The 27,818-nt window shown below is 44.1% G+C and overlaps 1 protein-coding gene across 1 annotated transcript in view; it reads left to right on the top strand.

Moving 5' to 3' along the window:
* The window catches only part of Acoxl (acyl-CoA oxidase like), a 277,217-nt gene that overhangs the window by 132,949 nt on the left and 116,450 nt on the right, over window positions 1–27,818 (top strand). The window contains exons 11-12 of the mRNA XM_051183431.1: window positions 6,584–6,700; window positions 14,447–14,600. Of these exons, the coding sequence (XP_051039388.1) occupies window positions 6,584–6,700; window positions 14,447–14,600 (271 nt within the window). The remainder of the gene's footprint in view (window positions 1–6,583; window positions 6,701–14,446; window positions 14,601–27,818) is intronic.

The following is a 27,818-nucleotide window of genomic DNA, read 5'->3' as shown; positions in this document are numbered from 1 at the left end:
TCAAAATGTAAGTGTGGGAAACCCTGCACAAAGCATAAGCAGAAAACAGTAGAAGACAGACACCTCTAGCTTCCACATACATACACATAGGCAAGCATGCCCATACATATATGTGTCCTGCACATATGCACACGCTGCACACAACTTTGTACACCACACACACATACACACACACACACACTCGCGTGCAAATACACACTAATTTTTACAACAGTTGCATTCTAAGTTCTGTATTTAGGAGTGTCCCCCAAAAGAGGAGAAACAGAAATGGTTTGGCTGAGGGTTCTCTGAGAGGTTGAGATAGCTCTGTGAAGTATTATGGGAATGGGATGTAGGTGTCCCACTGAGGGCACTAACTGGTTCCCTTAACTGTAGCCTGAAATTGAATTAATAAATCCCAGTGGCCACGGATACATGTCTGGGGCCCAACTTCTGTCTGCAGAGGTCAGCACCTTGACACTTGGAGGTGAGGTTTTCTCTCCTTCCTTCTGGCTGAAGAGATGCCTGTGAACTAGCTTGCACCCTTAGCTTGTACCTCAGGACATCTCAGGGTCAAGGACAGAGGCTCAGCCACACAGCTTTTCTCCTTCCAGGGTGACTGGATGTCATCCACAGCAGACTGATGCAATGATGCTTCGGAGCAGGAAACATGGAAAGCAATTATCTTTTTAGTAGGTCACTGGCCTCCTTTGGGAGAAGAGACCAGAGGGAAAGCAGGGAAGGCAGGCAGCACGGTCCCCCCAGGGGCTGTGCCTGCAGTAGCTGCCTTGGTGATTAATAGCCGTGTCACTTTCCACGAATGTTGCTTTAAGCAGCCATGTTCAAAATTGAGTGGGGATGAAATACAACAACCCAAAATAAATGTTTCCTCTATTCCTTAGTTGTTGCTAGAGTCCAGAAATAGCTTTTCAGATCTGTAATTTTAAAACATCACTTGCAGTGTGCTCTGAGCCCTGGATTGATTTTCACTTGGATATCATTGTGTATATATACACTGCTCTTAGTTTTATAACGATCATGAGAAAGCTAAATGATTTGGGTTCTTTTCCTTTGGAGGGAGTGCTGAAGTAAAAAAAAAAAAAAAGTGTATATACAGAGAAAAATATACCCTTTACATGTGTTTTTAACAACAACAACAACAAAAAAAAAATAGTAACCCAGTAGAGGAAAAGACAGGAAGAATATTGTGTCCATATAGATCATATTTTGGAACAATAAAAGTGTCTGGCAGGCAGTAATTGCTGCCCAGCTGCAGGGATTATAGCCCAGTGAGCTGCATTCAGGGCAGCATGCCAGGATACTGGCAACCAGGGAAAGAGCCCTCAGTATGCCCAGCTAGGTTCTGAGAGCATAAACAAGAGGGTGACTTCAGAAAGGCCGAGCAAGGTCGCCGTGTGGGTTGTGCCTTCTGTGGCGCAGTCTTGATATTCCTTCTCTCTGCAGCTTCTCTTGCAGCCAGGCAGTCAGCTTGGGGCTAAAAGTGGCAGTCCTAGGGCTGACCTCTAGTGGCATCTCTGAGCAGAAGAGCCATTAATGTTTAGTGTTACATTGCCACCTCTAAAGCCAGAAAGAACATCAGGTAGATAAGAAGTCAATAGAAACTCCTATTCAATGCTTTGGAGACTGCCAGTGGGAAGGAGTAGGTGTGCCCCACTTTCTGCTCATCCACTGATCTTTTTCTGCTCTCCCATAAGAAAGCCAGGGTAGGGCTGTTGGCATTACAGGGACTTGCTTCCTCTCTCCTGTTTTCTCATTCTCATTAATTTCTGTCCTAACTGTCTACTGCCTCTATCAGTGCTCCACTGTCAAAGTTATTTCTTTGTTCATAACAACTACAAATAAGCAAACATTTCAGGAAAAAGTGAGGTGACATATGGGAAGCTGGAGTTCCGTTGCTGTGATGGTGGGGTATTCAGTGTACCCTCCTCCCTCTCTCTCTCTCTCTCTCTCTCTCTCTCTCTCTCTCGCTCACTCGCTCTCACTCTCTCTGACAGGGAGTTCTTGTTCCAGGCCAGGCTGGGGCACAAGAAAATGAGCAGGTGTGAGCTATGAGACTGATGGCAGAGACCGTGAACATGCAGGTTATTCTGGTATCCAGATATGTGGAGCCATCTTTAGGTGGTTCATTGTTAACAGTGCTCTAGAAAAAAGGGGTGTCCACCCACCAGGGCCACACAGGGAAACACTAGTGTCACTGAGGAGGTGGAGGATACCAAAGGAAAGGATGGACCATGCAGGCTATGCAGACTGAGCAGGCTAAGCAGATAAGGAGACTAGGATTGACTAGTTGGATACTAGGGCTCTGGTAGCTTGATGCTGTCCTCAGTTGTCTGACACCTGGCCCTGGGTGTCACCTAGGATGACTCGTGCTGGACTCCAGTGGCCTACATTATGTTAGCCTTATGAAGGAGGTATTGGGGCTTCTGGATTGTTAGCTTATATTTGGATGATGCATTCATGGGAACATCATTTGCTATCTTTAGGAATGAGCTCACCCTGAGAGGTGGGGCTCACACTCCAGGATCAGCAAGACTCTGAGTGGAGAAGCATCAGCCCCCTTCAGTACAGACTGAAAGAGACAGCAGCATGGGGCACCACAGAGGCAGCTCTTAAGGCATTCTAAGGAGAAGTAATTTTGCTTTGATTGGTTTGTTTCTGTTTGGGCTTTTGGAGGAACAGGTTAGAGAGAGGGAGACAAATCAGACAAGTCTCCATGTTAGGAGAGATTGTGTGGCTGAGCCACAGGTGAGTCCAGTTATGTATATGACAGTTGGGCTTGAGGCTTGTGGAGGCAGTGAGCCCTACATGGACAGAGGCCCTAGATGAGGAGAGTGTGAAACATTCTTGAAGGTTCAAGCAAAGCCCAAGTGGGCTCCTAGATGTCAGGAAGAGGCATTTGGATTAGATTCCCAACCATCTGGCTACTATATTTTTAATGCCTGTATAATGCCTGTGTGGAGCTATGTGTCTCAACTAATCAATAGGTTAGGAGGTGATGATAAATTATTGTGGCTGAAGAAAAGAACCCCACCATGATGGGTGTGGTGGTTTGAATGAAAATGGCTCCTATAGGCTCTTAGGGAGTGGCATTATTTGAGAGGATTAGGATATGCGGCTTTATTGGAGTAGGTGTGGCCTTGTTGGAGGAAGTGTGTCACTAGAGGCAGACTTAGACGTTTCAGAAGCTCAAGCCAAGCCAAGTGGCTTACTCTCTTCCTGCTGCCTGCTGAGATGTAGAAACTCTCAGCTACTTCCAGCACCATGTCTGTGGCCATGTTTCCTGTCATGATGATGATAGACTAAACCTCTGAATGTAAGATAGCCCTAATTAAATGCTATCTTTTATAAGCGTTGCCATGGTCATGGTATCTCTTCACAGCTGTAGATCTTTGACTAAGACAATGGGGCTTGAAAATCAGTGCCTTCTGAGCCATCAGCTAAACTCAATGAGTGGATTGAGTTCTGGAGGCTCAAAGAGCAGAGATAACTATGCCCTAAGCAAGCAGTTTGGTGGCCCTAAGGTCCAGCGTAACTCATCATAAGAGTAGACTCAACAGTTGCTGGATCATCCTAGTTTACAAGGAAGGTTGGAAATGCATATATTCTTGTGAAACCTCTCAAGTTTGTGAAATCACCTAGAATCCTGCAGTGGATTGGCTGATCTCCTGGTCACATGATGAGATATACTCTGAGGCCTGCTGTGTGAACTACTAGTGGTCTCTCAGGCCTGCACCTATTACCATAATTGAACTATGAGGATCAAAGAGGAAATGGGACCATCACAAATTATGCCTACACTGGGGAACTGATTGTATTAGCTTTGTTTTCTGTTGCTGTGATAGAACACCCTGGGGTGTGGGGGAAGCAGCTGAAGGAAGAAAGGGTTCATCTTAGGTTACAGTTTAAGCGTTGGTCCATCATGGTGGGGAAGGCGTGGCAGCAGGAGTGTGAGGAAGCTGGTCATATTGTTTCTGTAGTACAGAAGAAGGGAGTGATAAAGGACCCCAGCCCATGGAATGGTGCCCACATTCATGGTGGGACTCCCCACCTCAGTAAACCTAACCAGAGAATCCTCACATGCTTGCCCAGAGGCTGGTCTCCTAGATCTGTCAGGTTGACAACCACCACTAACCACACTGATCTAGCATCCAAAAACCTTCCCTGAGGCCTCGATCAGGCCATTCTTCCATGTTTGTCTGCATTTTTTCATTTGAAAAACCCATTCATTCATTATCATCTGCTGTGTGCTGTGCCAAAAAACAAAGACTTGCATGAAGAAACAGAAACTTTGATAGAATGCCGTTTAAAATTGTGTGGATATCATGACTTTTCAGCAAGTCAAGATCTAATAGATGTTGTTATTGATTATTTCCTTTGCCATCTCTGAATAAAGTATCCTGAAATGATATTTTGGAAATGCATGATGAAACACTGTTGATTGACAGGGATGGAAGGCTGGGTCACCTATCTGGGTCTTCTCTGTGATCTGGGCTGTGAGCCCCATGTTTGGGACTTGACCTCAAACATGGTAGACACCCATAACCTAATCTGCTTTTGGCACAGGTCAGGCACAGCTGTCTCCCAGAGGAGTAGGTTGTATATGGCTTTAACAATTAGAAATAAAGCTATAGAATAAATTATAAAACCTAAAATTAAAAACTCAAAAGAGTGGGGACAAATAGAACATTTTAAGTAACTGCATGAAACCATTTATGCTGCTATGACAAAAACACAATGCACTTGGTGACTTAAACAAGGGACATTCATGTCTTGTGGTTCTGGAAGCTGGAATGCCAAGGTCCAAGAACTGGCAGATTCGGTGTCTGTGTGGTTTGCCTTCCTGATCTGCCTTCCTGTGTGTCCTCACCTGACCTTCCTTCAACACATGGAGTTGAAGGAGGGCTTGCTGGGTAAATCAGATTAGCACCCCACCCTTATGACTTCATTTAACCTTAATTACTTCCTAAAAGCCCTATCTCCACATAGTCACTTGAGAATTAGGGCTTCAACATATGAATTTTGTGGGGACACAATCCAGTCCATAGCAATAACCTAACATTACGATGACACCATTATTGAAAATGTAATTTCTTTTTCTTTCTGTTTTTGGTCTCATCATGATCCAGTTGAAGCAAAGAGGTTGCCCTGCATGCTGCTCAACCTCTCATTTGAGACCATGCCCTGCTGTGGTTGGGTGGAGACAGTGTGGAAGAAAGGGCGTGGACCAAGGGCAAGGAATAAGATTGTTCCTGGTACAACCATCTGGAGTGGTCAGACCATGCCCAGGGCTGTCTGCTCTCTCTGCTTGTAGTATCTGCCCCTCTGTATGCCTGTTTTTGTTTGCCTCATCCCCTCCCAACCTCCGTGGGACAGCCGGGTTGTGACTTCTGAATGCCTTATGCCAAGGTCCTCAAGCTTCCTAATGCTGAGACCCTTTAACACAGTTCCTCATGTGGTGTTGACAACCATAAAATTATTTTTGTTGCTGCTTCCTAACTGTAATTTTTCTACTGCTATGAATCATAATGTAAAAATCTGATGTGGAGGATATCTGATATGAGCCCCCCAAAGGTGTTGTGACCCTCACACAGGTGGAGAACTGCTGTCTTAGGTACTAAAATGATCAGGGTACCTTTTTGTTTTTTATCACAAATGAAAATATACTGAAATATAAAATTATGTTGAAGAAAGTATGTGTCAAACATGAAAACTGAAAACTTTGCCCTTAAGTGTGTGGATATCCTTGGCTCAGTAGTGTCTATAACACAGTCTTGCTTTGGGTATTTGATAATGGTCGCGCGCGCACATGTGTGCGTGCGTGCGTGCGTGCGTGCGTGCGTGCGTGTGTGTGTGTGTGTATACACATGTAAAGTGTTGCTTTTTAAAAATTAAAACTAAGCCCATGGCTATTTAAAAATTGAATGTCACCAACCCCAGAGTCAGAGAGTATTGGCCAGCACCAGGGTTTGCCCATGGGCATCGCAGCAGGGACAGTCCCAGGAATTGTGGTGAGGAAGAACGTGAGAGGTCTCTGCCCCCAAGTGCCCAGCAGCACTGTAATAAGACACAGGGACTTCAGGATGTGTGGAATACTGTTCCATGCAGAACTGCAATGGGGCGTAGGAGGGCTGAGCATGCTCAGCCTGTGACTCCCACAGGAGCATGGAGGCCACCGCCACCCTCCTTGTTGAGAGTGTCCATTTGAAATATGTCCTAGGCTCCAGCTCCCATCCTATTAATTATGTCACAAACCTAGTAAAGCTGAATAATTAATGATCACGGGGCACTTGGAGCTCTAAGATGTCATGTAAATGTTAAGGAGTACAAATTACTCCATGTAGTAGATAGATCCGTTGCCTTATGCGGATCCCATGGTGGGAAGGTTCATTTCTAGGAAAGTGAAAAAGCTTTCTTTGGGCTTGCCTCAGAAGCCTGGACTGTCTTAATCACATTTTAGGAGTCTTGTGTTTCTGCATCCTGCAGCAGTTGAAACACCAATGGCTGGCTGCCACTTGCAGCTGTGAAAATGAAGTCACCTACTTACTGCATTGTGGAAAATGTTGTGTTTGTTCATTCTCTCCAGCCGAAGGCAGTTTGGGCCCAAGGGCAAAGAAGAGGTGAAGGTCATCGAGCACCAAGTGCAGACTCTCAGGCTGATGCCTCACCTGGCCACGGCGCTTGCCCTGACCTTTACCAGCAGGTAAGAAAGCTCTGGAAATGTTCATTCCCAAGAAGCCATTATGGGGGTAGGGCACAAAGCTTATTTTCTAACTGTGATCAGGAAAGGGCCTGTGGGGAAAAACTGATGCCCAGGTTCAAGGTGAAACCCCAAATGTGACTGAGTGTCCAGAAGAATGGAACCTGCCAAGAAATCAAGAAGATTTCACTCGGTGCTTGTCTGCAGATACTAAAACTAACAGATGGAGGCTATAGAGATGGCTGATCTTCCAGAGGAGCGGGGTTTGATTCCCAGCACTCACGTGGTGGCTCATAACCATCTCTACTCTGGGGATCTAATGACATCTTCCAGCCTCTGTGGCCACAAGACACTTGTGTGGTGCATAGACATGAATGCAGGCAAAATACTCAGTCACATAAGACAAAATAAAAATTATTTTAAAAAATCAGAAAAAGTAACAGATTTGAACAGTTTAAATACCTACAACTTCTGGTAAAGTTTCTAAATGGACAATAAAGCTTTGAAAACTAGATTAAGGGGTGTGTGTGCTGAGTGTGTGTTGAGGGAAGAGAAGGCACTGAATGAAATAGATGAGATGGTACTGTAACTGCACATGCATGAGCAACCTCACCACAGGCTTTTAAATTTTTTGTTTTAGATTTATTTATGTGTGAGCATATGTGTATGTGCATCTGAACTGCTGAGCCATCTTCCAACGCTCACCAGAGGCTTCACCGATAGATGCATCAGACACTCTGTCTCTCAGCACTTGGGCAGGGCCTGGGTTGTGTGTCTTGTGTTATTGTTACCCCTACATCCTAAAGACAAGAAACTGAGGTTTGCCTAAAATCACAGGACCCAGGAAGATGTAGACTAGGAAAAGAATGTCAAACTTTAGACCTTCTCTTGTGTTCTTTTTTTTTTTTTTTTTCTCTCTCTAACATGCTAATTCTGCTTCTCAGTGGGATTGCTGCAGTGGGCTTCTGGATAACTTCCAGCCACACACTTGTTGAGAAGTTTACACACTGAGGATGAGTGTGTGCTGGGACTTGTAAGGCGAGGGTCATCAGAGAAACCCTGTCATGTCTGATGTACTGCTGACCTGTGGAGTGCCACAGTCCTTGGACCTGCCTCGAGGGGCTTCTCATAACACAAGGCAGGGAGTGGAGCCCAGGATTCCAGGGAGTGCCCAGGAATGAATACCGTGGACGGAAAAATAAGCTACCTGAGAAAGTATACATTCAACATCTGTTACTTAAAATTTTTCTGAAATTTTCTCTCCAGTTCCAAGGTGTCCTAGTGTGCTACTCTGTTACTGTGATAAAACACTAACCAAAAGCACAATGGAAAGAAAGAGTTAATTTGGCTCACAATTCTGTATACTAATCCATCACTGAGGGATTCAGGGCAGGAAGTATAGAGGAACTCGGCTTACTAGCTTGCTTTCCCCTGTCTTGCTCAGCTTGCTTTCTCATGCAGTGCTGGACCATCTGCCTAGGAGTGGCGTCACCCACAGTGGGCTGGGCCTTCCCATGTCAACCATCAGTCCAAAAAAAAAAAAAAAAAAAAAAAAAAAAAAAAGTCACAGGCTTGTTTGTTTACAGGCCAGTCTGATGAAGGTAACCCCTTTTCCCGCCAACTCTACTTGTGTCAAGTTGACGAAAACTGATGAGGTTGCCACACCTCCTGAGCCTGTGCTGCATCACTAAGCTACTTTCTGGGCTCTGTCCCTGGTGTTTCTGAGGCTCAGCTTACATCGAGTAAAATACACAAGTTGTAGTGTATCGTTTAGTGAGTTTGCGAAAATATGAACAGCTGTGTATCAAACACATTTTCATCACCGTGGGAAGCTTTCTGTGTTCCTTAGAGTTGAACCCCACGTCACTACAGCTGAGATGGTACACATTCCAGTTTCTATTCCTGTAGCTTGGTTTGGTTTGCCACTTGGGTTTCAAGGTGAGAAATGACAAGTGATTGACACTAATTAATACCAAATAATAGAGCCATTATTGTGTGACATGCGTAGTGCTGTGTTGTTGAACACATCACTGATCTGATTGCTCCATGGCACTCTAAATTCTTGACTGTTTGCTATGTGTATAAAGAGGTCAGAGGCCAACCTCAGAGGCTCCCCCGACCTTCAGCTTCTAAGGAAGCAGCCAGTCCAATTTGTTGCAGCATGGCCAGAATTTGTGCTGACATCTCCCCCTCCCCCTCTGCTTGTTTTACTTCTCCGTACAGGTTATTAAACCTGGCCATGGGATTTGTCTTCCAACTTCTTTGGATGCATGCTGCTGCTAGCTGGCTTCTGGCCTTAGGGGCTGGGTAACCTGAGGCCTGACTGGTGAAATACTCAGGGCCTTGGGTTCTACTCAAACAGGGGGTGGACTAGACTTTTAGGTATACAAACCTGGAGTTAGTAAGCAGAGAAAACAGCTCTGCAGCCAGAGTCAGCTGTCCCTGCCTGTCCCCTGTGTCTTGTGATGAAATCACAAGCCACCGGCAGAAAGGCAACAGCAGAAGCGAGATGGGATGGGCTTCCTCTGGGTTATGTAACTTGATCCCACCATTTGCTACTTGTGTAACTTGGAATTTCTCCACATACAAAATAGTTATAACAAAACCTGACTCGGGCTTTTTGTAAGGATCAAATGTATGAAGATTTGGATGTGCTCAAAGTACTGGATGCTCAATAACGTTGGTTGCTGTGGCCATTACGCGCAAAATTCCTCCAAATGTTCCTTTTGTTTTGTTTTTTGTTGTTGTTGTTGTTTGTTTTATCTGAGTATCTAAGTTTATGCCAGCATTAGTAATGGAGTCAACCTTATTGTATATCAAATGGAGAATAGATGGAGAAAATGTGGTACATGGTCTGCAAACCTTCGATTTCCCCGCCCTGCAAGTTCTCACCTCCTGACACTTAGATTTCCTTCTATCATCTCACCTGACCCTCTTTGGTTCCACTCCCTTACGATCGTCTCCAACCTGGAGTTCTTCAGATTCACCACCTCTTGCCTGAAACATAGCCTGAGTTCTCACTGGGAACCTCAAGTATCTTCTACTCTGGGGAAGTTCCAGCTCCTTTGTGTGGCCTTGGAGGGCCTTGTCCATCTGACCATGTCTCTCCCAAGTTAGGCTCTACCTCTGGAGCCCAAGCTCAGTCCTGAGCTCACACTCCTCCCATCAGATTCCTGATGTACCTGCAGCACCTGTCCCTCACATTCTTGCTTTCCTTCTCTAGGACAGTCTTCTTAGACAAGGCTCTTTCAAGCCACTTCCTGGAATAAGGAATGACCTAGTCCACTTCATCATTCCACCATTACTCTTGGTTGAAGTTGAGGGTCCATAATTTGGCATCTTCCTATCTCATGGTTCCTGACTCTGCATAGGTAAATTCAACTAAGGGGATGAAAATACCTTGTTCAATGACATCATATTTGGCTAAGGAGTTGCTTAGAGTTTTGCATTTAAACCATCCTGATAGTGTGTAGAGCCTGGATTTCATGTTGTGAAGTTCAGAAGTTACTGCCCAGGGAAGCTTGTGACTGACACTTCCCTTTGGAACCATCTAGAGAGCTTTGCTATAGAAAGAAATCTAGCTGAGAAAGTAACTAACAACTTTTATAAAAAACGCTATTCATAATTCCCAGCTCAGAGCATTGTTTGAGTCTACCTCTTATTTACTCATGGCTTATGGGCATCTCAAGCAGTCAGTGCTGGCTACAAGACCTGGGTGGAGGGAAGGGTGTAGAGATGCTCATGTATCTGTCTTTCGGCTGGACTTAATCGTTCTTTAGAGAATTGTTTTCCACTTAGCACCTGGGAGGATAAATTTCAGATAACTGCTATGCATATTCAAGTGTGTATAATGTAGGAAGCCTTTACGATTTCACATGTGTTAACTCATTCAGCATCTCAAGATAACTCAACAGAGCAGAGGATTGGTGTGTGTGTGTGTGTGTGTGTGTGTGTGTGTGTGTGTGTGTGTTCAAATACAGAGGCCAGAGGAGCACATTGGATGACTTCTTCCATCTCTGTCTACTTTATTTACTTGAAACAAAGTCTCCCACTGCATGGGAAGCTCCCTGTTTGGACTAGACAGGTTTCCCAGGGATCAGCAATCCCCAGGGATCTGCTTGCCTCTGCCCCCAACACTACCAACCATTTCATTGCTACATATTTACCTCAGAGAAAAGGAGCCATGTGCCTCCTTTAAGATGAACACATACATTTTCATAGCAAGTTTATGTATTATAGTTCCAAACAGGAAATAAATGAAATGTTCATTAAACAATCAAATATACAGCTCAAGTACAGTATATGTACTCCATAAAATGAAGAAAATAACAGTGACTAATACATGCTGTAGCAGGATGAATCTCAACATAACACAATAACTGAAATAAGGAAGGCACAGCACATACTGTACAGTCCTACTGTAAGGACAAAGAGCATGTTTGTCCTGACCTAGGGATGAGACTGGAGGAGGGAGGGATGCACTATAAAAGCATGAGGGGTCATTTTGGTGTGCTATTAAAGCTGCTTCTCTCTGTATGCTCATTCCTACTCCTCCTCCCTCATTTATAAACATATGGGTAACACAATGGATGGGGAAATGAAATGGAAGCACATGGTATGGGAAAACATTCCTGTATCCCCTACACAGTGACACAACACCACTGAAGGAGTTATATAGCCACAGTACATATTTTAAGCCCTAGTATGTAGTATGTGTTGGTTAATTGCCCAGGTGAGAGTGTCTTCTGGGGGCTCTGTGATGCCTATTGTGGAAGGGCCCAGCCCTCTGTGGGTGGTCCTGTGTTGTATAAGAAAGCTGGCTGACATGGGCAGGAGAAAGCCAATGTGCAGCTTCCTCCATGGTTTTTCTGCTCTGGATTCCTGCTGTGAGTTCCTGCTCTGACTCACTTGGTGATGGACTGTTATCTGGAAGTGTGCTCCAAATAAAACATTTATCTCTAAGTTACTTTTTTGGTCATGGTGTTTATCTCAGCAAACCAGAACATAGTTTAAAAGTTAACTGTGGCTCTATGTTTTCTCTTCAGAGCATATAAATATTTTCTCTTTTAAAAGTTAATGGTTGGAGCTGAGCACATGTCATTAATCCCAGCACCCAGGAAGCAGAGGCAGGTGGAGCTCTGTGAGTTCAAAGCGAACCTGGTCTACAGAGCTAGTTCCAGGACAGCCAGGGCTGTTACACGGAGAAACCCTGTCTCAAAAAACAAACAAACAAACAAACAAACAAACAAACAGAAACCCAACAAACAACAAAAAACAAAAACAAATAAAAAACTAAAACAAAAAATCAAACAAAAATTTAAAAAAGTTAATGGTGGGCTATGATGGGTGGCATTGAATAAGACAGGAATGGAGGGAGGGGAGGAACAAAGATGTAGGAATAAACTGTTGTAATTTAAGAAAAGCAGTGCCTGAGAGAAAGATGCCATGGTTCAAGCAGACGGTTTTTGTTTGTTTGTTTGTTTTTGTTTTTAAATTAGAGAAAGGAGTGGGGGGGGGGAGACTGGCCTCCAGAGATAGGAGCAGCAGGAGAGAGGAGAAAGGAAAGAGGGGGAGAAAGAAGGGAGAGGGGGAGAGAGAGCAGATCAGAGAGAGGGAGAGAAAAAGGGAGAGGGGAATAGGAGGTGGGCAGGGCCCTTTTAAAAGGGAACATAGTGAATATGCATGGGTGGTGCTCTTAGTGGCTGCAGCTGAGGGTGTATCCTGTCAGAACCCCAAGGTCAGGCCAGTACAGATGCCTGAATATTAATATGAATAGCAAATAATTTCAAGGTAAGAATTTTAAACTCATTTTGTTGAGAGTTCCAAAACGGCTGCCTAAACAAGACCTGAATAACTACAACACCAGTTAATTTCCCAAAGTGGATATGGGAACATCACAGCAGGCAATGTGACCATTCTTTAGTATACCAGTCTGGACATTTCCAGTAAGTCTTAGTTCCTGAGAAGAGGGTCAATACTTGGTGTTGGCTACCCTTGACCTTAATGCCCGCGCTTAGGGCCTTTTCTGTGTCCTAGAGTTGATTGAATATAGAGAGAAGTCTGGAAAACTTTTACATTGAACAACATTAGTTACTTGGTAACCTGTTGGAAGAAGCTGAAGATGGGACCATAGTGAAGAGATCCAAAGGAGAGAAAGAGAGAGAGAGAGAGAGAGAGAGAGAGAGAGAGAGAGAGAGAGAGAGCCTGCCCTCTTCAAATATGGCATTTTGAAATACAGAAAGAGCAGAAGAAGGAGGTGAAAGGACGCATAGAAGACATTGTATAGAAGTCATGCCCACAGATGGCTAAAAACAAAGGAGCATGGTGAAAACATTTTGAAGAAGGAACTAATCATAATCTGCATTAGCTTTCAGCTACTGCTGCAAGTCTAGCAGTTCCCATCTCTGGGAAATCATTCCAATACCCAATGGCTGCCTAGAACCAAGGATGATATCAAACCCAACATATACTGTTTTCCCATACATACATATAATAAATCTATATCATCTATAAAATTAGGCAATGTAAGAAATTTGGCACATTCATAACAGAATTGTACAATTGTAACTAACTATATATTGTGAAGATGTTCCGTGGGTGTGATCTACCTCTCTTTCCAAACGCCTGATTGTTCTGCATCCACCGCTTTTATTATGTGAGTTACTGCAGTGCCTGTGAGGTGAGCAAAGTGAGAGGAGTCATACAGGCATCCATGTAAAGGCTACCCGGGCACAGGCACCTCGACAGGACAACAGTCAGTCAGAGAACTAAGACTCGTACAAGTCACTAGCGAGTGGCTAGAATGGATATAATGTGGATATGTGTGAAATAATTTGTGTTACAGGAAAAGGTACAATGAGAAGCTGTGAAGTTTTAGCATGCTGTCCAGAACAGTGTGAGGCTTAAAACTTAGGACCTGTTTATTTTTGGACTCCTCCATTGAGTATTTTCAGATCCTAGTTGCCCACACTTAAGTCAAACTGTGGAAGGCACAGCTGCAATCCACAGCCCTGGTGACACAAAACAGCACAGCGTTGTAATCTTACAGTTCTGGGAGTTGGAAATCAAAATGGGTCTTGTTGGCTGAAAATCAGGGAATTAGCAAGTCTGCCTCTTTTGGAAAGTTCTAAGTAAGGTACTTTTTTCCCATCCTTGACCTTTTAAAAGCTTCTTGGAGCTGGCCCCTCCTTCCCTCTGCAAACTCAGCAATGTCTGCTCCTAGTTCTGCCTTACATTTGTTCGCTCCCTTCCCTTCCTTTCCCTTCCCTTCCCTATCCCCTTCCCTTTTACACACACACTTGTGATTATGTTGGCCCAGCTGTATTTCCCCAGGACCCTAATTTAGTCACATCTCCCAAGTCCCTTTTGATGTATGAGGTAACATAGGTTCCAGAAGTATGAATATGCCCTTCTTTGGAGACTACTATTCTTCTTACTATACATCTAGTGCAGAATTTTCAGTAGAGGGGGAATTTTAAAAATGATAAATTCACAATGTGAGGTAAGCATGGTGCAGAGACAAGGGCCAGCATTCGCAAAGGGCTTAGGATTCAGCCAAAGAAAGAAAGGCAAACTTGGGCAGAAAGTGAAGGAGACCCTTTCTATGCAAGGAGAGTGGTGGTTGTAAATTTAGCAGCAGTGATGCCTGACAGTTTTGAAGGGGATCTTGGGTAGCAACTGGGGCTCATGCATGCTTTTTCCCCATGTGTTTGACCTACCACTCATCTCCATCTCTGCTTTGTTTCACAGGCATGCAGCCTTTGTCCTGGATGAAGACATTTTCCAGGGGAGGGAGCTCATCACCAGTCGCTCCCTACAGGCTCTGATGGCTGGGCTGAAAGCCTACAGTACCTGGGAGACTGTCAGCTGCCTACAGAACTGTCGCGAATGCACCGGAGGCATGGTGAGCTCCTAAACTGAGCAGGCCCGTGGGCCCCAGGGTCACCAGATCTTCGTGGCTCTGCACAGTACAGTATGCATGGGGGAGCAGGATGTGTGGGCAAAACAAGTCTTTGAATCTGAAGGAAACTGTCACTGTCCCAGATTCTGGGTACTTAATATTAGCTTGTGACCTGTGCTTGTCCCTTATATGCTGTTGTAAGAACTTATGTGGACCATGTTGGTGAAATGCTTGGCATGCAGTGGCTGGCCATGAAGACCACTGGTGAATGTCATTGAACTTGAAGGTTGTGGTGGACAGGATAGGAAATGGCCACCAAAGATTCAGATGATCAAAGCTCTGCTCCATTAGTCCCATGGGGAGAACACAGGAAGTGACTCCAAGAGTTTCCAACTGGGAAGGAAAGAGCATTTACAGACTACAGCAATGTTTCTGGGTCTAGGTTCGCCTGGGATGTGCAGTGAGGGAAATTAGGAGGGAGAAAGTGCAATGTGAGTTAATGGGAGCTGAGGGGGCTCAGAGGATAGCTGGATTGTGTTGCTTTTCCTGGGGATACATCTGTTCATCCCAGATAGGGCATGGATGGCAGACCAAAGAAATGATGCTACCAAAGTCCAGCTTGGTGAACCAGTGACTGAGTTCACTAGGGTTACTTATAGGAACATTGGGTGATACAAAGGCATACACATCACTGAGGAGCTCACTACTCAATTATAGATGCATGCTAACATGTCTGGCTTCTACGTGGCTTCTGGGATTTGAACTCAAATCTTCATGCCTTCACAGCAAGCACTTTTGCCCAGTGTTTCATCTCCCTAGCCCTACAATGATGTCTATTCTTCACAAAATTCTTCCTAATTGTACAACCCTTATTTATGTCATGGTGTATTCCCCCTGCCTTTACTCCCCAGGCATGGGTGACAACTCATGAAAATTGCATCCCTGGGGTTCCCCGTACAACTTTGATGCAGCTCTCTCAGAACAAGTCTTCTCTCCCCAGCAACTGCTTTTTACTTTTATTGCTTTGGGGTAGGATCTTGTAAATTGTGTGACTTTTGTCAGATTTTTGGGCCTTCTGAATCTATGATCCTCCTCTTTGCAGGAAGGAGTGCTTCAGCTTAGAGAAGCATTTACATAACAGGAAGGGATCTGTACCAGGCTCTCCCATGATCCTGAGAGCTGAGTAGGATTCAAGAAAACTTCACCCTGTGTTGGACAATACCAGTGAGAGAAAGTGGGCACAAAATACTCTCTCTCTCTCTCTCTCTCTCTCTCTCTCTCTCTCTCTCTCTCTCTGTGTGTGTGTGTGTGTCGGTGAACAGGGCATGTGGATGTGGCATTGTAGATCTGTGACTCAGTGGTCACACATTGGCTGTGGCAGTAATTTGGGTTCAATCACAAAGGAAAAACAGTATTGGTAACTCCAAGAAATGACCCACTTCAGCCATTCACAGTCTGAACTCAGTAGCTTCCACAGTTTCCAGAGGATACCTTCCAGGGAAGATGGAAGGAATGAGCCCCCCCATTGGGCCTTTGCTCTGAATTTGGCTGAAGATCACTTAAAACAAGTATGTCTAAAAAGGAAGAAGAAACATTTTAGCTTTAGTTGAGAAACATCAAGAGAAAGCCAAGGAAAGTTCTAGAAAAATCAAAAGGGAATGTTTTGGAAAGTGTTCCTCAGAGTTGGGGAACTGTGTGGAGAGGTAAGTGGAAGGGAACGGAGCTACCGGCGTGCTGGAGGGCTTCTCCTATGGGCTATTGTTCTGGCTCACCAGAAAGCCAGCATGGCTGAGCAAAGCTATAACCAAGATGGCAGGGGTGCTAGAGGACACACGTGCATCTTCCCTGCAGGATGTTTTGAGAGAGACCCCTGGGCAGGGAAGAATGAAAAATAGTGACCCTGACACTGCAGCACGCTTGTGCCAGGTCCTCCAAGGTAGCCAGGGCAGTGGCTCGTTATGGTCTTAAGGAAGAATGGGGGCTCTTAATTATCTCCTGAGATCCAATACAAAACAGTAACCATTTTTTCCTAACTCCCTGGATGAGAGTTCCATCTCAAGTTGGCTGCTCTTGAGTATCCCTGTGGGAGTTTTGAGATCCCAAGACTCCTTTTGTCTACGAATGGATTTCTCATAACATGCAATGGCTGACTTTAATGTCATAACCACGTTGTGCTTGGAAATATTGAGAAGATCTTAGGCTGTTGTTTTTATAGTGTTTTGTAAGTTCTTGCTTTTTTGGGGGGGGTGAAAGGCTACATCTTGGGAGAGTAATATTTTGCTGCTTATAGAATCTTCTCAATGAGTTGATAGATGCAGGATGCAAGCAGAAGGGAGGCTCTCAAATAAAGGCACTTCTAATTCTTTGCTTCCAGGCTCTCATTCCTCTAATTGGTTCTGTCTTTGCATTATTGTTGGTCAGTCTTTGAGTGCAAAGCCTAGGATGCATGGCTTTCATATAAAGAAGTGTTTCCCTATAGGTCAGTTCATGTGAGCACATCGTACCCCTAATGGCTAAGGATGACTGTGTGAAGTGTTAATGTAACTAATCTTACCTATAAAAACCCAGAGTCAGATATGAGGATAATAGCCTGGAAGATCAGAGAAACAGAGGAGCAGCCACAGTGACCTCTGACCTCTCCGGATCCTCCACCAAAAGCTGAGATCCTGTCTCCATCCCAGCTTATTACTTGCTTCCTGTCTCTACCTCCCAAGGAGACCAAAGCCCGTGAATTCACAGGACAGAATAGCAGACCAAGCAGGAACTCATATCTGCAGCAGGTTCCTATAAAGAATCCAACTCTTAATGCTGGTGTGTGTGTGTGTGTGTGTGTGTGTGTGTGTGTGTGTGTGTGTGTAAAATCCCCATGGATATGAGCCACATCTGCCACTCCTCCTAAGACCCTAACAACAAACCAAGGTATGATTTTTCCACAGTTCACCCTGGGGACAAGTGAGTTTTTTGGGTTACTTATAGAAGGTGAGTGTGAGGTTACTGACAGGAGCATAACTAACTCTAAAGCATTAAATGAGCAAAGTCCATGGTGGAGGCATAAGTGAAGAACCTCATATACATGTTCTAGTCTAGACCCCAGACCACATCCAATTAGGACAAGATTGCATGCAAATGACTGGGAGAAGTGGCTGAGATACCCTTCAAGGGTCCAGTGCTCTTTCCCACCCCCTCCTTCTCTGGGGGGATGCCAATAGCCCACTGGCCCACTAACGATGGGCTCTCAGCTGATCTCAGGAAGATGGCAGCAGCTGGGCTCAGAGGATAGCTCCTTACAAGTGTGAGGGCACTCCTCAAAGCTGAGTAAGACATCACTCAGAAGGATTGAGGAACAGTGTTCTGCTGAAATGATTGCTTTCACCACATTTAAAAAGAAATGCTCCGTGTGAAAGGATTGCCTGTAAAACCAGCAGCAGATTTCTCATTGGGAGCCAGCAAGTCAGAGGATGTAGAAGAGCATTTTTTTTTTAAAGTTATGAATGGTACTAAAGCAACCTAAATCTGTATATCCAACAGAATGATGTTTCAAAAGCAGAGGTAAAATAAAGATACATCACACACTTGCAAAAGTTGAAAGGCTTTTGCTGCAGGAAATAATAAGAACATTCTTTGGGTAAAATGAAAAGGATCCCAGCATGAAAAATATAAGGTTAGTAAGTGCATGAGTAAACAAATAAGGTGTTTGCTCAGTATTTGAATCACACACACAGGCATTCTGGTAACAGGGTCCCACTGTGTAGCCCAGATGGGTCTCTTGCTCCTCAAGTATTGAGATTACAGGTGTGTACCACTCTGCCCAGCTTAAATGTCATTAATGAGCAGACTACTTAACCAAAAGTGATAACCTTGTAGCCTGAGGTCAATCCGCTGACTTCTGTCTGAAATCAAGTGTAATGTAAGATGCATGACAGTAGTACAAAGGGCAGGGGGAGGGTCTCAGGCCACACACATGGCTGTAACAGCACTTGAAAGTATATCAGGAAGAATCAAAGGTGAAGTCAGGCTGAGTTTTCCTTGTTTGGGGTGTTTAGGGCCAGATGTGTTTCAGGTTTGGGGATTTTCTGGATTTTAGAATATTTTCGAAGACTTTACTGCATTGGGATACTGAAACATGTAAGGAGTAAGGTTTTCCCCCCACCGCTGGTCTTATCCCGCTGCTGCTCCAGCCCCAAATAACACACTGAGACTCTGTATTTGATATAATGCTTTTGGCCAGTTACTTGTTTCTTATCGGCTAGCTCTGTCTTAAGTATTAACCCATTTCTATTAATCTCCACGTGGTCTTATCTTACCGGAGAGAGAGCCCGCCGGCATTCTGCTCTCTCCGTCTACTCCTTCCTCTCTCCTCCTTGCTTCCTAGTCCCTCCTATCTTCCTTTCCTATTGGCCAACAATGCTTTATTCATTAACCAGTATGAGAAACATATTTACAGAATGACATCTCCCATCTGAAATCTGGAGCCTTCCACATTTTAGAGTATTTGGGATTTCCAAGTTTTATACCATAAAACTCTGCCAGAATAATACAACAAGATGTATAACTAGCATGCGATTAAGATGGAATTTGAACAATATTGAAGTAATCAGAAAGAAGGCAGAAGCAGTAAGAATAATGTTTAATAGAATGCTCTTTAAGCCTTAAGTATTGTCCCAGCCTGGTGTTAGAAGCAAAGCATCCCCCTCCCTTTTATATCCCTAGTTCATATGCAAATTGGCTTGCAATGGCTCACCCTCTACTCAATAAAGAATTCCAGCTGAGAGACAAGGAGATAGATGTAAGGACTCACAAAATAGCTGGGTCCTCCCTAATGGGTGATCGATTTGAATCTGACCTGTGACTGCAGTTTGTGAACTCAGGCTCAGGCGGGCCCCTCACCTGCCTGAGCCTATTTCCAGGAGTCTGTAGACCATAGTGGTGGAAGTCCACCCACTGGCCTAGACCCTTCTTTTTCTTCTACCCCCTTTGAGACAGCTCCCTGATGTTTCCTTCAGAGGAAGATAAGATGGGTGTGGTTAAATTATACACCCCAATCCTCTTCTGGGAGTTGGGGTGGGGTGGGAGTGGGACAGTGTTGGAACTGGAGTTGGTGAAGCCAAGGCTGCTTTTGATGTGCTGTGATTCAGCTTCTAATCTTGGCATGTGAGTGAAAAACCAAGCGGCATTGTTCAGATGTGATGAAAACCCTTCACCTTGCCTTGTGGGGAGTGCCTCTGGCTGGTCACATGGCCAGAGCTCCTGTCACCCACATTCTTTCTTGAAGGACTGAACCTGCTCAATCAGGTTCTCGGGACTGCTGTGTTGCACCTTGCCTCTTTACCCAGTTTGAGCACCTAGATTCAATTCTCGAAGTTCATCCAGTAGTGGAGAAGTGGCCTTGGTTTTACACTTCTGCCTCTGTGGACATATGGGGGGGTATCTTGCCATGCAGAGGCACCACTGTGTTTGGAACTTCATGGTCAAGGCTCTGACCCTAGTTCTTCCCACTGAGGGTTCAGTTTCTCTTGAATCCCAGGACCTGAGTAAGCATCCAGTAAATACAGCCAGTCCTCTGCACCCATGTATCCCATCCCTGGCTTTCACCAATTGCAGATTGAAAATATTCAGAAAATAGTTGTGCCTGAACTAGACATGTTCAGACTTTCCTCCTTCTTATAATGACTCCCTAATCAATATCATATAGCAAACACTTACATAACATTTACATAGCACTAAGTCTGAAAAGCAATCTGGAAATGATTTAACATATATAGGAGGCTGTGCAAAGGTTAAATGTAAACACTATGCCATTTTATATAAAGGATTTGAACATCCAAGATTAGGATACCTGCAGTAGGTTTCTGGAGCTAATCCTCCACAGACACCAAGGGACAACTGTACTTGATTCTTCTTCCTTTCTCTTTTCTGGGAAGACATAACAGATCACACTGATGAATCCCAACTCTTTCTGTCGCTTCTGTTGTCCATCGCAACTTCTTGAACATAAGTGCAAGCCATCTGGTTGAAGCCCTCAGGACTCCTGAGGCTGAGTCCAAAGCCCCAGAGCCTACAGAAAAGGACTTGGAGTCCTGACAGACTTGGGGGGTCTTGCTGTCTCCTTAAAAGGGTAGAGCCCCTGGGTAACAACTGTACCTCAATACCCACAGCCACATCTGTGCCCTCTGTCTTGGCCATGGAAGGTACCAGTCCTGTGTTCACTGTGTTCCTGAGACCAGTTTTGCCTGCTTCCACTCATAAAGCCTGCTTATTCTGCCTCTCAGAGCACCATTGCTCCTCTGCGTGTTCCCGAGTCCCACACAGAAGAACAGAATTGGCAGAAACAGTAAAGAAATAATGGAACAAACCGAGCAAGACAAAGCCTCTGAGGAGATGTGAGATCCAGCATAAGGATAAGGTTATCAGCAAACATGCCTTGACCCCGCCTTTTATGTTTTGCATGGAGCTGCTGTTTGCTGTTTGGGGATAAAATGCAGCTGGATGAAGCCCGAGTGATTACATTCAGTGATTGCATAAGAAAACATTGAGCCGATGCTTGTAAACTCAAAAATGTGAGGAGTGTGATACATGGCCCCTGCTCATTCAGTAGACTTCATCCTAAGGCTAATTCCTCAGAGAGACTCAACACCACCTCATTTATCTGGCATCAGCCAATCTTGGAACAGATCCAAGGCCTGATATAAACAGAACAGATATCTCCAGGGAGCCTAGAGATGTCTAGAAGCCTGGGCTTTGGAGTATGAGTCCTACTCCACTCCTGAGGGAGCCTGGGCAGTCTCTGCCGTGAGCAGTGCTGGTGCTCACACTTGGCTCGGCTTCAGGTAATCTGCAGAGGGAGAATGGAGGCTCTTTGAGGACAGGTGGCTAAGAACATCCAGGAGTACCTGCTGGTGGCTCAGAAAATTCCAAAGAACCAGACTTTTTTTTCCTTCCTTCTTTCCTTCCTTCCTTCCATCCTTCCTTCCTTCCGTTCTTTTTTTTTTTTTTTTTTTTTCTAGACATGGTTTCTCTGTATTGCTTTGGAGACTGTTCTGGAACTAGCTATGTAGACCAGGCTGGCCTCGAACTCACAGAGATCTGCCTGCCTCTGTTCTCTTGAGTGTTGGAAGCAGGTGTGTGCTGCCATGCCTGGATGATAACTGTACTTATAAAAATGGCTTAAAAACCCAAGAGCACAGAGAATCCCTGACTGACTGAGAAGGCATATAATGTCACCAGGAACAAGGAGGTCACCCTGTTAGCCAGCAGTGCAGGCTCTGTGTGGGCACTAGAAGGAACAATTGCTTGATGGTCACCCATGCTTTCTGGTCCTAAAGATGTATTATCTCAACCTGTGGGTCATATCAGAAATTTACATCACTGTTCATAACAGAAGAAAAATAATAGTTATGAAATTGCAATGAAATAACTTTATGGTTGCAGCGTTAGGAAGGTTGAGAACCCCTGGCCTAGAGTTAAAAACCATAGCATTTATTTAAATCCTTAGTTGTCACACAATCCGAAGGATATGTACCTTTCAAAGCAGACAAGTAGGTCAGCCTGACTCAGATCTGTAATGACAGAGACCATTTGGCTGCCTGTCTGAATTGTGGAGAAGAAACAGAGCCAAGAACAACAACCCTGGCTGATGCCTGCTCATGTGTTGTGAGTGGTGCTGAGGGATTCTGGCTCTGAAAGCCGTGCTGGCTGCAGCTGCATTTGTGTGTAGGGTGAGAACATGCTACAGGTAAATATCTGCTGCAGTGTGAGGGTCTGCTGCAGGTTAGAAACTGCTGGGTTTCACCGTGAGTAACTGGGGGCAGGTGGATGAATTCTTACTCAGTACTCAATGCAGGAAATGTCAAACCATCAGAGAAGGGTATTTCTAGGGTCCAAGTGGTGATTTTGTTGTGGTCGACACTTGCAACTTTGTCAGCCACAGTCTGCTCTGTCTTATCCCCACTCTTCTGGACTTCATCACAATTGCTGACCAACTCTTTGTCTCTCCAGCCCTATCTATCAGAAACCCATTTCCATTACTGAGGTTCCTCCAGAAGAATCCATTACTCTAGAGCTCTGAACTGAAACCTAGGCCTCTTTTTAGACTCTGCACTGTAGCTCTCTACATTAGATTGACAATAACTAGTTTGCTTGCAGCGATAGCTAAAGACAACACAATAATCACCCTATGGTTTAAATGATTTCTCAGCATTATTCCAAGAATAAAAAATAAAGAAGCTTTCATTTTGAAGTGAAATTACTGATAATATATGTATGTGCATACACTGTGTGCATGCAGGCACAGGCACCGTGTGTGGAGGCCTGAGGACAGCTTTCAGGACTCTGTTCTCGTTTTCACTCGGGGATGGGGGATGGAACTCAGGTCCTTAAGTTTGCTACAGGCTCTTTTATGTGCTGAGCCATCTCACTGGCCCAGAAGTTTTCACTTTTGCCTGCCTTATTCTGAGCCATGAGATGTCACGTACCTGGGGCTGTGTCAGTGTCCAAGGAGCAGGGACTGTTGTTTATCCTGTAGCTGGAATGACAGGGGGTAAGACGCCATCTCCTCAGATCTAGTGAAAGGAGTCAGGTGTTCTAACCCTGACCTTCACATGGCACCAGATGTGTGATACAAACTTGCAATCCTGGTTCGAGAAACAGGCAGGCAGGAAGATCCAGGAGTCCAAGGCCAATAACCTGGACTGCACAGTGAAATTATCTCACATACATGCATACATACATACATACATACATACATACATTACATACATACACACACACACACACACACATACACACACATACATGGCAGAGTGGCTCATACGTGGGGCTAATTTCTCAGGATGGGCCCTTCCTTGCCCATGGGCAGATGAGTTCCCAGGGAGGAGGGCTCCATGCAGGGGTAGGCTCAGTAGGGAAATAAAATACATGTTTTAAAATTTAAGAACAAACACCAAACCTTTCAAATCCAAGGATCCTGTCCCTGATTGAGGATTTTACTCTTTTGAGTGTGTATGTTAGGAGACTATGGAACTTCGTTCCTTGGCTCTCTGTGTTAGTGATTCACATTTACTTCTTATTTAGCATAATGCAATTTTTTACATGTTTTTTAAAAACAAGCCTCTTTGCATTTTGTTGTAACTTTCCAGTCTCTGGGTGTGTATGTGTGTGCGTGCGTGCGTGTGTGTGTGTGTGCGTGTGCGTGTGCGTGTGTGTTGTGTGTGTGTGCGCGTGCGTGCGTGCATGTGTGTGTGTGCATGTGTGTGTGTGTACGTGTGTGTGCATGCGTGCGTACGTGTGTGTGCATGCGTGCGTGCATGTGTGTGTGTGTGTGCATGTGTGTGTGTGTGTGTGTGTGTGATCCCTGTACATGAAAGTGCCTGTGTTATCACTGTGACAGTCTTGTGTTAGGCAAATTAGAGTGTACATGTAACAGGCAGTAAAACTGGCCTTTGTTACTGATAAAGGAAAGAGAAATTGCTACAATGACCCAAGGATAATTAATTTTATTGGCAACATTCCTCAGAAAATCTCAGCCCAAACTTCTTAGGGGCAAAAATAAGGTGATTATAAATTTTATTCAGAGTGGAGAGCATCCAGATGCATGGACGAATAACGGACGTGGCTGGCATGGAACCTGAGCTGTTTTGCCAATTTGGAATCTGTTGTGTGGTTCTTTCTCCTCTCTGAGATAATGCATAACTCTCCAATGGATCCACCCTGTATCAGGTTGGGACCAAATGGGATGGAGACAATAAAGCTTTGAGAAGTGACTTCAGAGAGGTGATCCTATCAGCTAAGACCCTGCTGGGTGAACGCAAGAGAGACTCATCACTACTTACTCAAGCCAGAAGAAGAATCCATCTTAGGAGGGGAGGGAAAAAGAGAGTAGGAGAGCAAGGGGGAAGGGGAGAGCGAGGGCAGGAATCCAGGTCTCATGGGAGCTAAGGAAGGTTGGGAGCTGTCACATCCCTCCTGATTCCCACGTTCATCCCTTGTGTGTCTCCTGATCTGCCTGTGCTTGTTCTTTCCTGCATCTGTGGCCTCCCTTAGGCTGTGGAATACTTAGACCGAGCAGTGTAATGCAAAACCTCAAAAGCCTGAAATGCCACACAACAGAAAACTTTGAATATCAACATAACACAAGGTGAAAAACATCTCATACCCAACGTTCCTGATAAGTGGAAGCTAGAAGGCAGGCACACTGAACACTGTATAAAATGACCGGGAGACTATGTGTGCGAGGTACATATTACATGTACATTTTGTGTTTCGAATTGGATTTCACCCCGGGGTGTCCTAGCTTGCTTTCTGTGATGTCATTTACCCATCCCAATGAGTCTATCATTGAGGGACCAGGGCAGGAACATTGAAAACTATCTAGTAGACTCTACAACAGATTCTTGGATATATGTAGCTAACCTTTGTCACTGATGCACAGACATGTTGATCTTGTGTCTGGTGACCACATTAAATTGTCACAATTGTCCTAATCACTGATTTATAGTTTTCTGGCTTTTTCTAGCATGAAGTTTGTATCCCCTGTGAAAAATGATAGCTTTGCTGCTTCCTTTTCAATTTTGGCTTTTATTTCTTTGTCTCTTACTGTGGAAGTGGTGAGGATTTCCTGTGGAGATAGCTGCTTAAATGTTACATTCACATTTTACTCTTGACTTTCAGGTGGGTGTGTTTAATGCGTTGGTGTGGAAACTTGACACAAACTATTTATTCTCTTAAGAAATGCTGCCGTTTGATTATGGAAGGTTCCTCTATAGGTCATATGCTTCAACACTTTCTTCCTAGCTGTTGGCGCTGGTAGGGAAGATATGGAACCCTTAGGAGGTAGACTTACTGGAGGAACTGTGTCAGCGGGTGTGGGCTCTGAGGTGCCACTTGCTCTTCTCTCTGCCTCCTGTGTACAGATGCGATGTTTAGTCCGCTCCTGGCACCTGCCACCGTGTTTCACCCCATGATGGGCTCTATCCCTGTGGAACTATAAGCTGAAACAAACCCTTTCTCCCTTGAGCTGCTTTCTGTTAGGGCATTTTATCACAGCAATAGAAAATAAATTAATATAGTCTGTTTTACTCCTGGTTTAGGAACAGGTGTGTGTATATATGCATGTATATTATTGGTTAGGTTTTAAATCTGGATGTATGGAATTATTTATCTGCATTTTTATACTGATGATAATATCTTTTTCTCTTGAAATCTGTAACTTGGCAGATTTATGTTAATAGAATTTATGTTATTAGAATATTTATGTTAATAACAAACTTTGAGCTTGTGGGTGTAAGACCGCTTAGCTATCCTATTCACTTGTAATAAGCATGCTGTTGACTTGCTAACACAAGTTTAGGGTTTTCCATCAGCAGCATAAGGTTATCTTGTGTTAGTCTTTTCTGGTAGTGCCCTTATCTTGATTGGATATCAAAATGTATATTGCTCTCAGGGATAGGGAGATGGCTAAGAGGGTAAATGATTTTCTGAACAAGCATGAGGTCAAATCCTTAGAACCTACATAAAAGCTGGGTAGGTATGAGGCCAGCTGTAATCCCAGATCTCAGGAGGCAGACATGGGGGACCCCACAGAATGCAGAATCAGTGATCTCTGGGCTTGAGTGAGAGACCCTGTTTCCTGAGGAAGACACCTGGCATCAACTTTGAACATCTATATGTGTACATACATGCATACATCCCTTCCCCCCAAAAGATGCATCAACACACATGCATGTGTACAAACATGTGCACATACAAAAATACCATATCATCCTCACTAAATTACTTCTAAGTGTTGCTCTTTTTCTCATGTTATCTGGAAAACTTCGCATGGAAATTAGTACTGAGTGGTCTGTTCCTTGAATATCTGGGACAGGCAGTTATGGATTGTTGCGCCTTGTGGGTTTCTTTCTAAGAACAGATGAAATGAATGACTTTGCTTCTTCCGTGGCTATAATCTACTTACATTTCTTCTTTGTTCTTGGGTGTGTTTTGATAATTTTCATTTTTCTGTAACTTTTCCATTTCTTCTTAGTTTTAAACTTTCCTGGCAGAAGGTTCATAACCGCCTGCTATCTTTTTAATTCCTGATGTATCTATAATTATGGCTCCTTTGCCATTTCTGCTGTCATTGTTGTTCTTGTTACCTTATCTCCAAATCTATTTCATACTTATTATTTAAGTCACAAGTATCTCTGTGTTCATTTTATTGCATCTGGTTCTTCTGTTCTGCATACTTTTTATTATTGTTTTTCCTTCCATCTTCTTTGAGTTTGTTTTCCTACTTATAGTATCTTTTAAAAACTTTTTGTAATTACGTTGTTTTTGCATATGTATGTGTGGTTTGTATGAGCATGTCTGTGTGTGTTCTCATGTGTGTGGATGTGCATGTGTACACAGGTGCACAGGCATGTGGAGGCTCAAGACTCTTGCTAGCCACCTTACATGTTGAGGCAGGCTCTTTTGCCGAACCCAGGGCTCACTGTTTTAGCTAGTCTCGCTAGTCAGTTTGTTTTGGGGCTCCTCATCTCTTTGGGATTCCCAGAACCCACATAAAAGCATGTCGGCTCCCCTGTAATCTAAGAATTGGATTACACCTGGATGATAGGTGGGCTGGCATGCTTTTATGTGGCTCTGGGGATCTGGTTCTCATCACAGTTGAGCCACTTCCCCAGCCCTCTTCTGGTGTATTTGTTTTTTTCTTCTCTTCTGTTTTTTTTTTTTTTTTTTTTTTTTTTTTTTTAAGGCAGGGTTTCTCTGGGTAGCTTTGGAGCCTGTCCTGGAACTCACCCTGTAGACCAGACTGACCTCAAAATCACAGCGATTTGTCTGCCTCTGCCTCCCAAGTGCTGGGATTAAGTATTATTAATTTTCTTAATTTCTCACTTGTTAGAAACATTTAATGCTATAACCCTTCTTCTGAAATACTGCTTTGACATTATCAATTGTGGTTTAATGTTAAAATAAAAAACTTTATTGATTCTACTGGAATTAATTCTAAGTATATTTCCACAACACTTACTGACCTTGAGTGTTTTTCAATTTCCTGATGTCTGATACTTCAAGATGGCAAGAAATGTTTAACTGTTACTAAAATTTTAATTTAGGTCAAGAACCCATCTTTGTACCTGGCATTACTTAACATAAATTCTGACAACAGCCATACAACAGCTAATATGATCCCAGCATTGTGCATGTGAAACATAGGGCACGGGGCATTTTAGCCATTTTCCCAAG

Source organism: Phodopus roborovskii, unplaced genomic scaffold (assembly GCF_943737965.1).
Source record: "Phodopus roborovskii unplaced genomic scaffold, PHOROB, whole genome shotgun sequence".
NCBI classification, from domain to species: Eukaryota; Metazoa; Chordata; class Mammalia; order Rodentia; family Cricetidae; genus Phodopus; species Phodopus roborovskii.
Note: the sequence above shows the minus strand (reverse complement) of the source record. Positions and strands in the feature narration are given on the sequence as shown.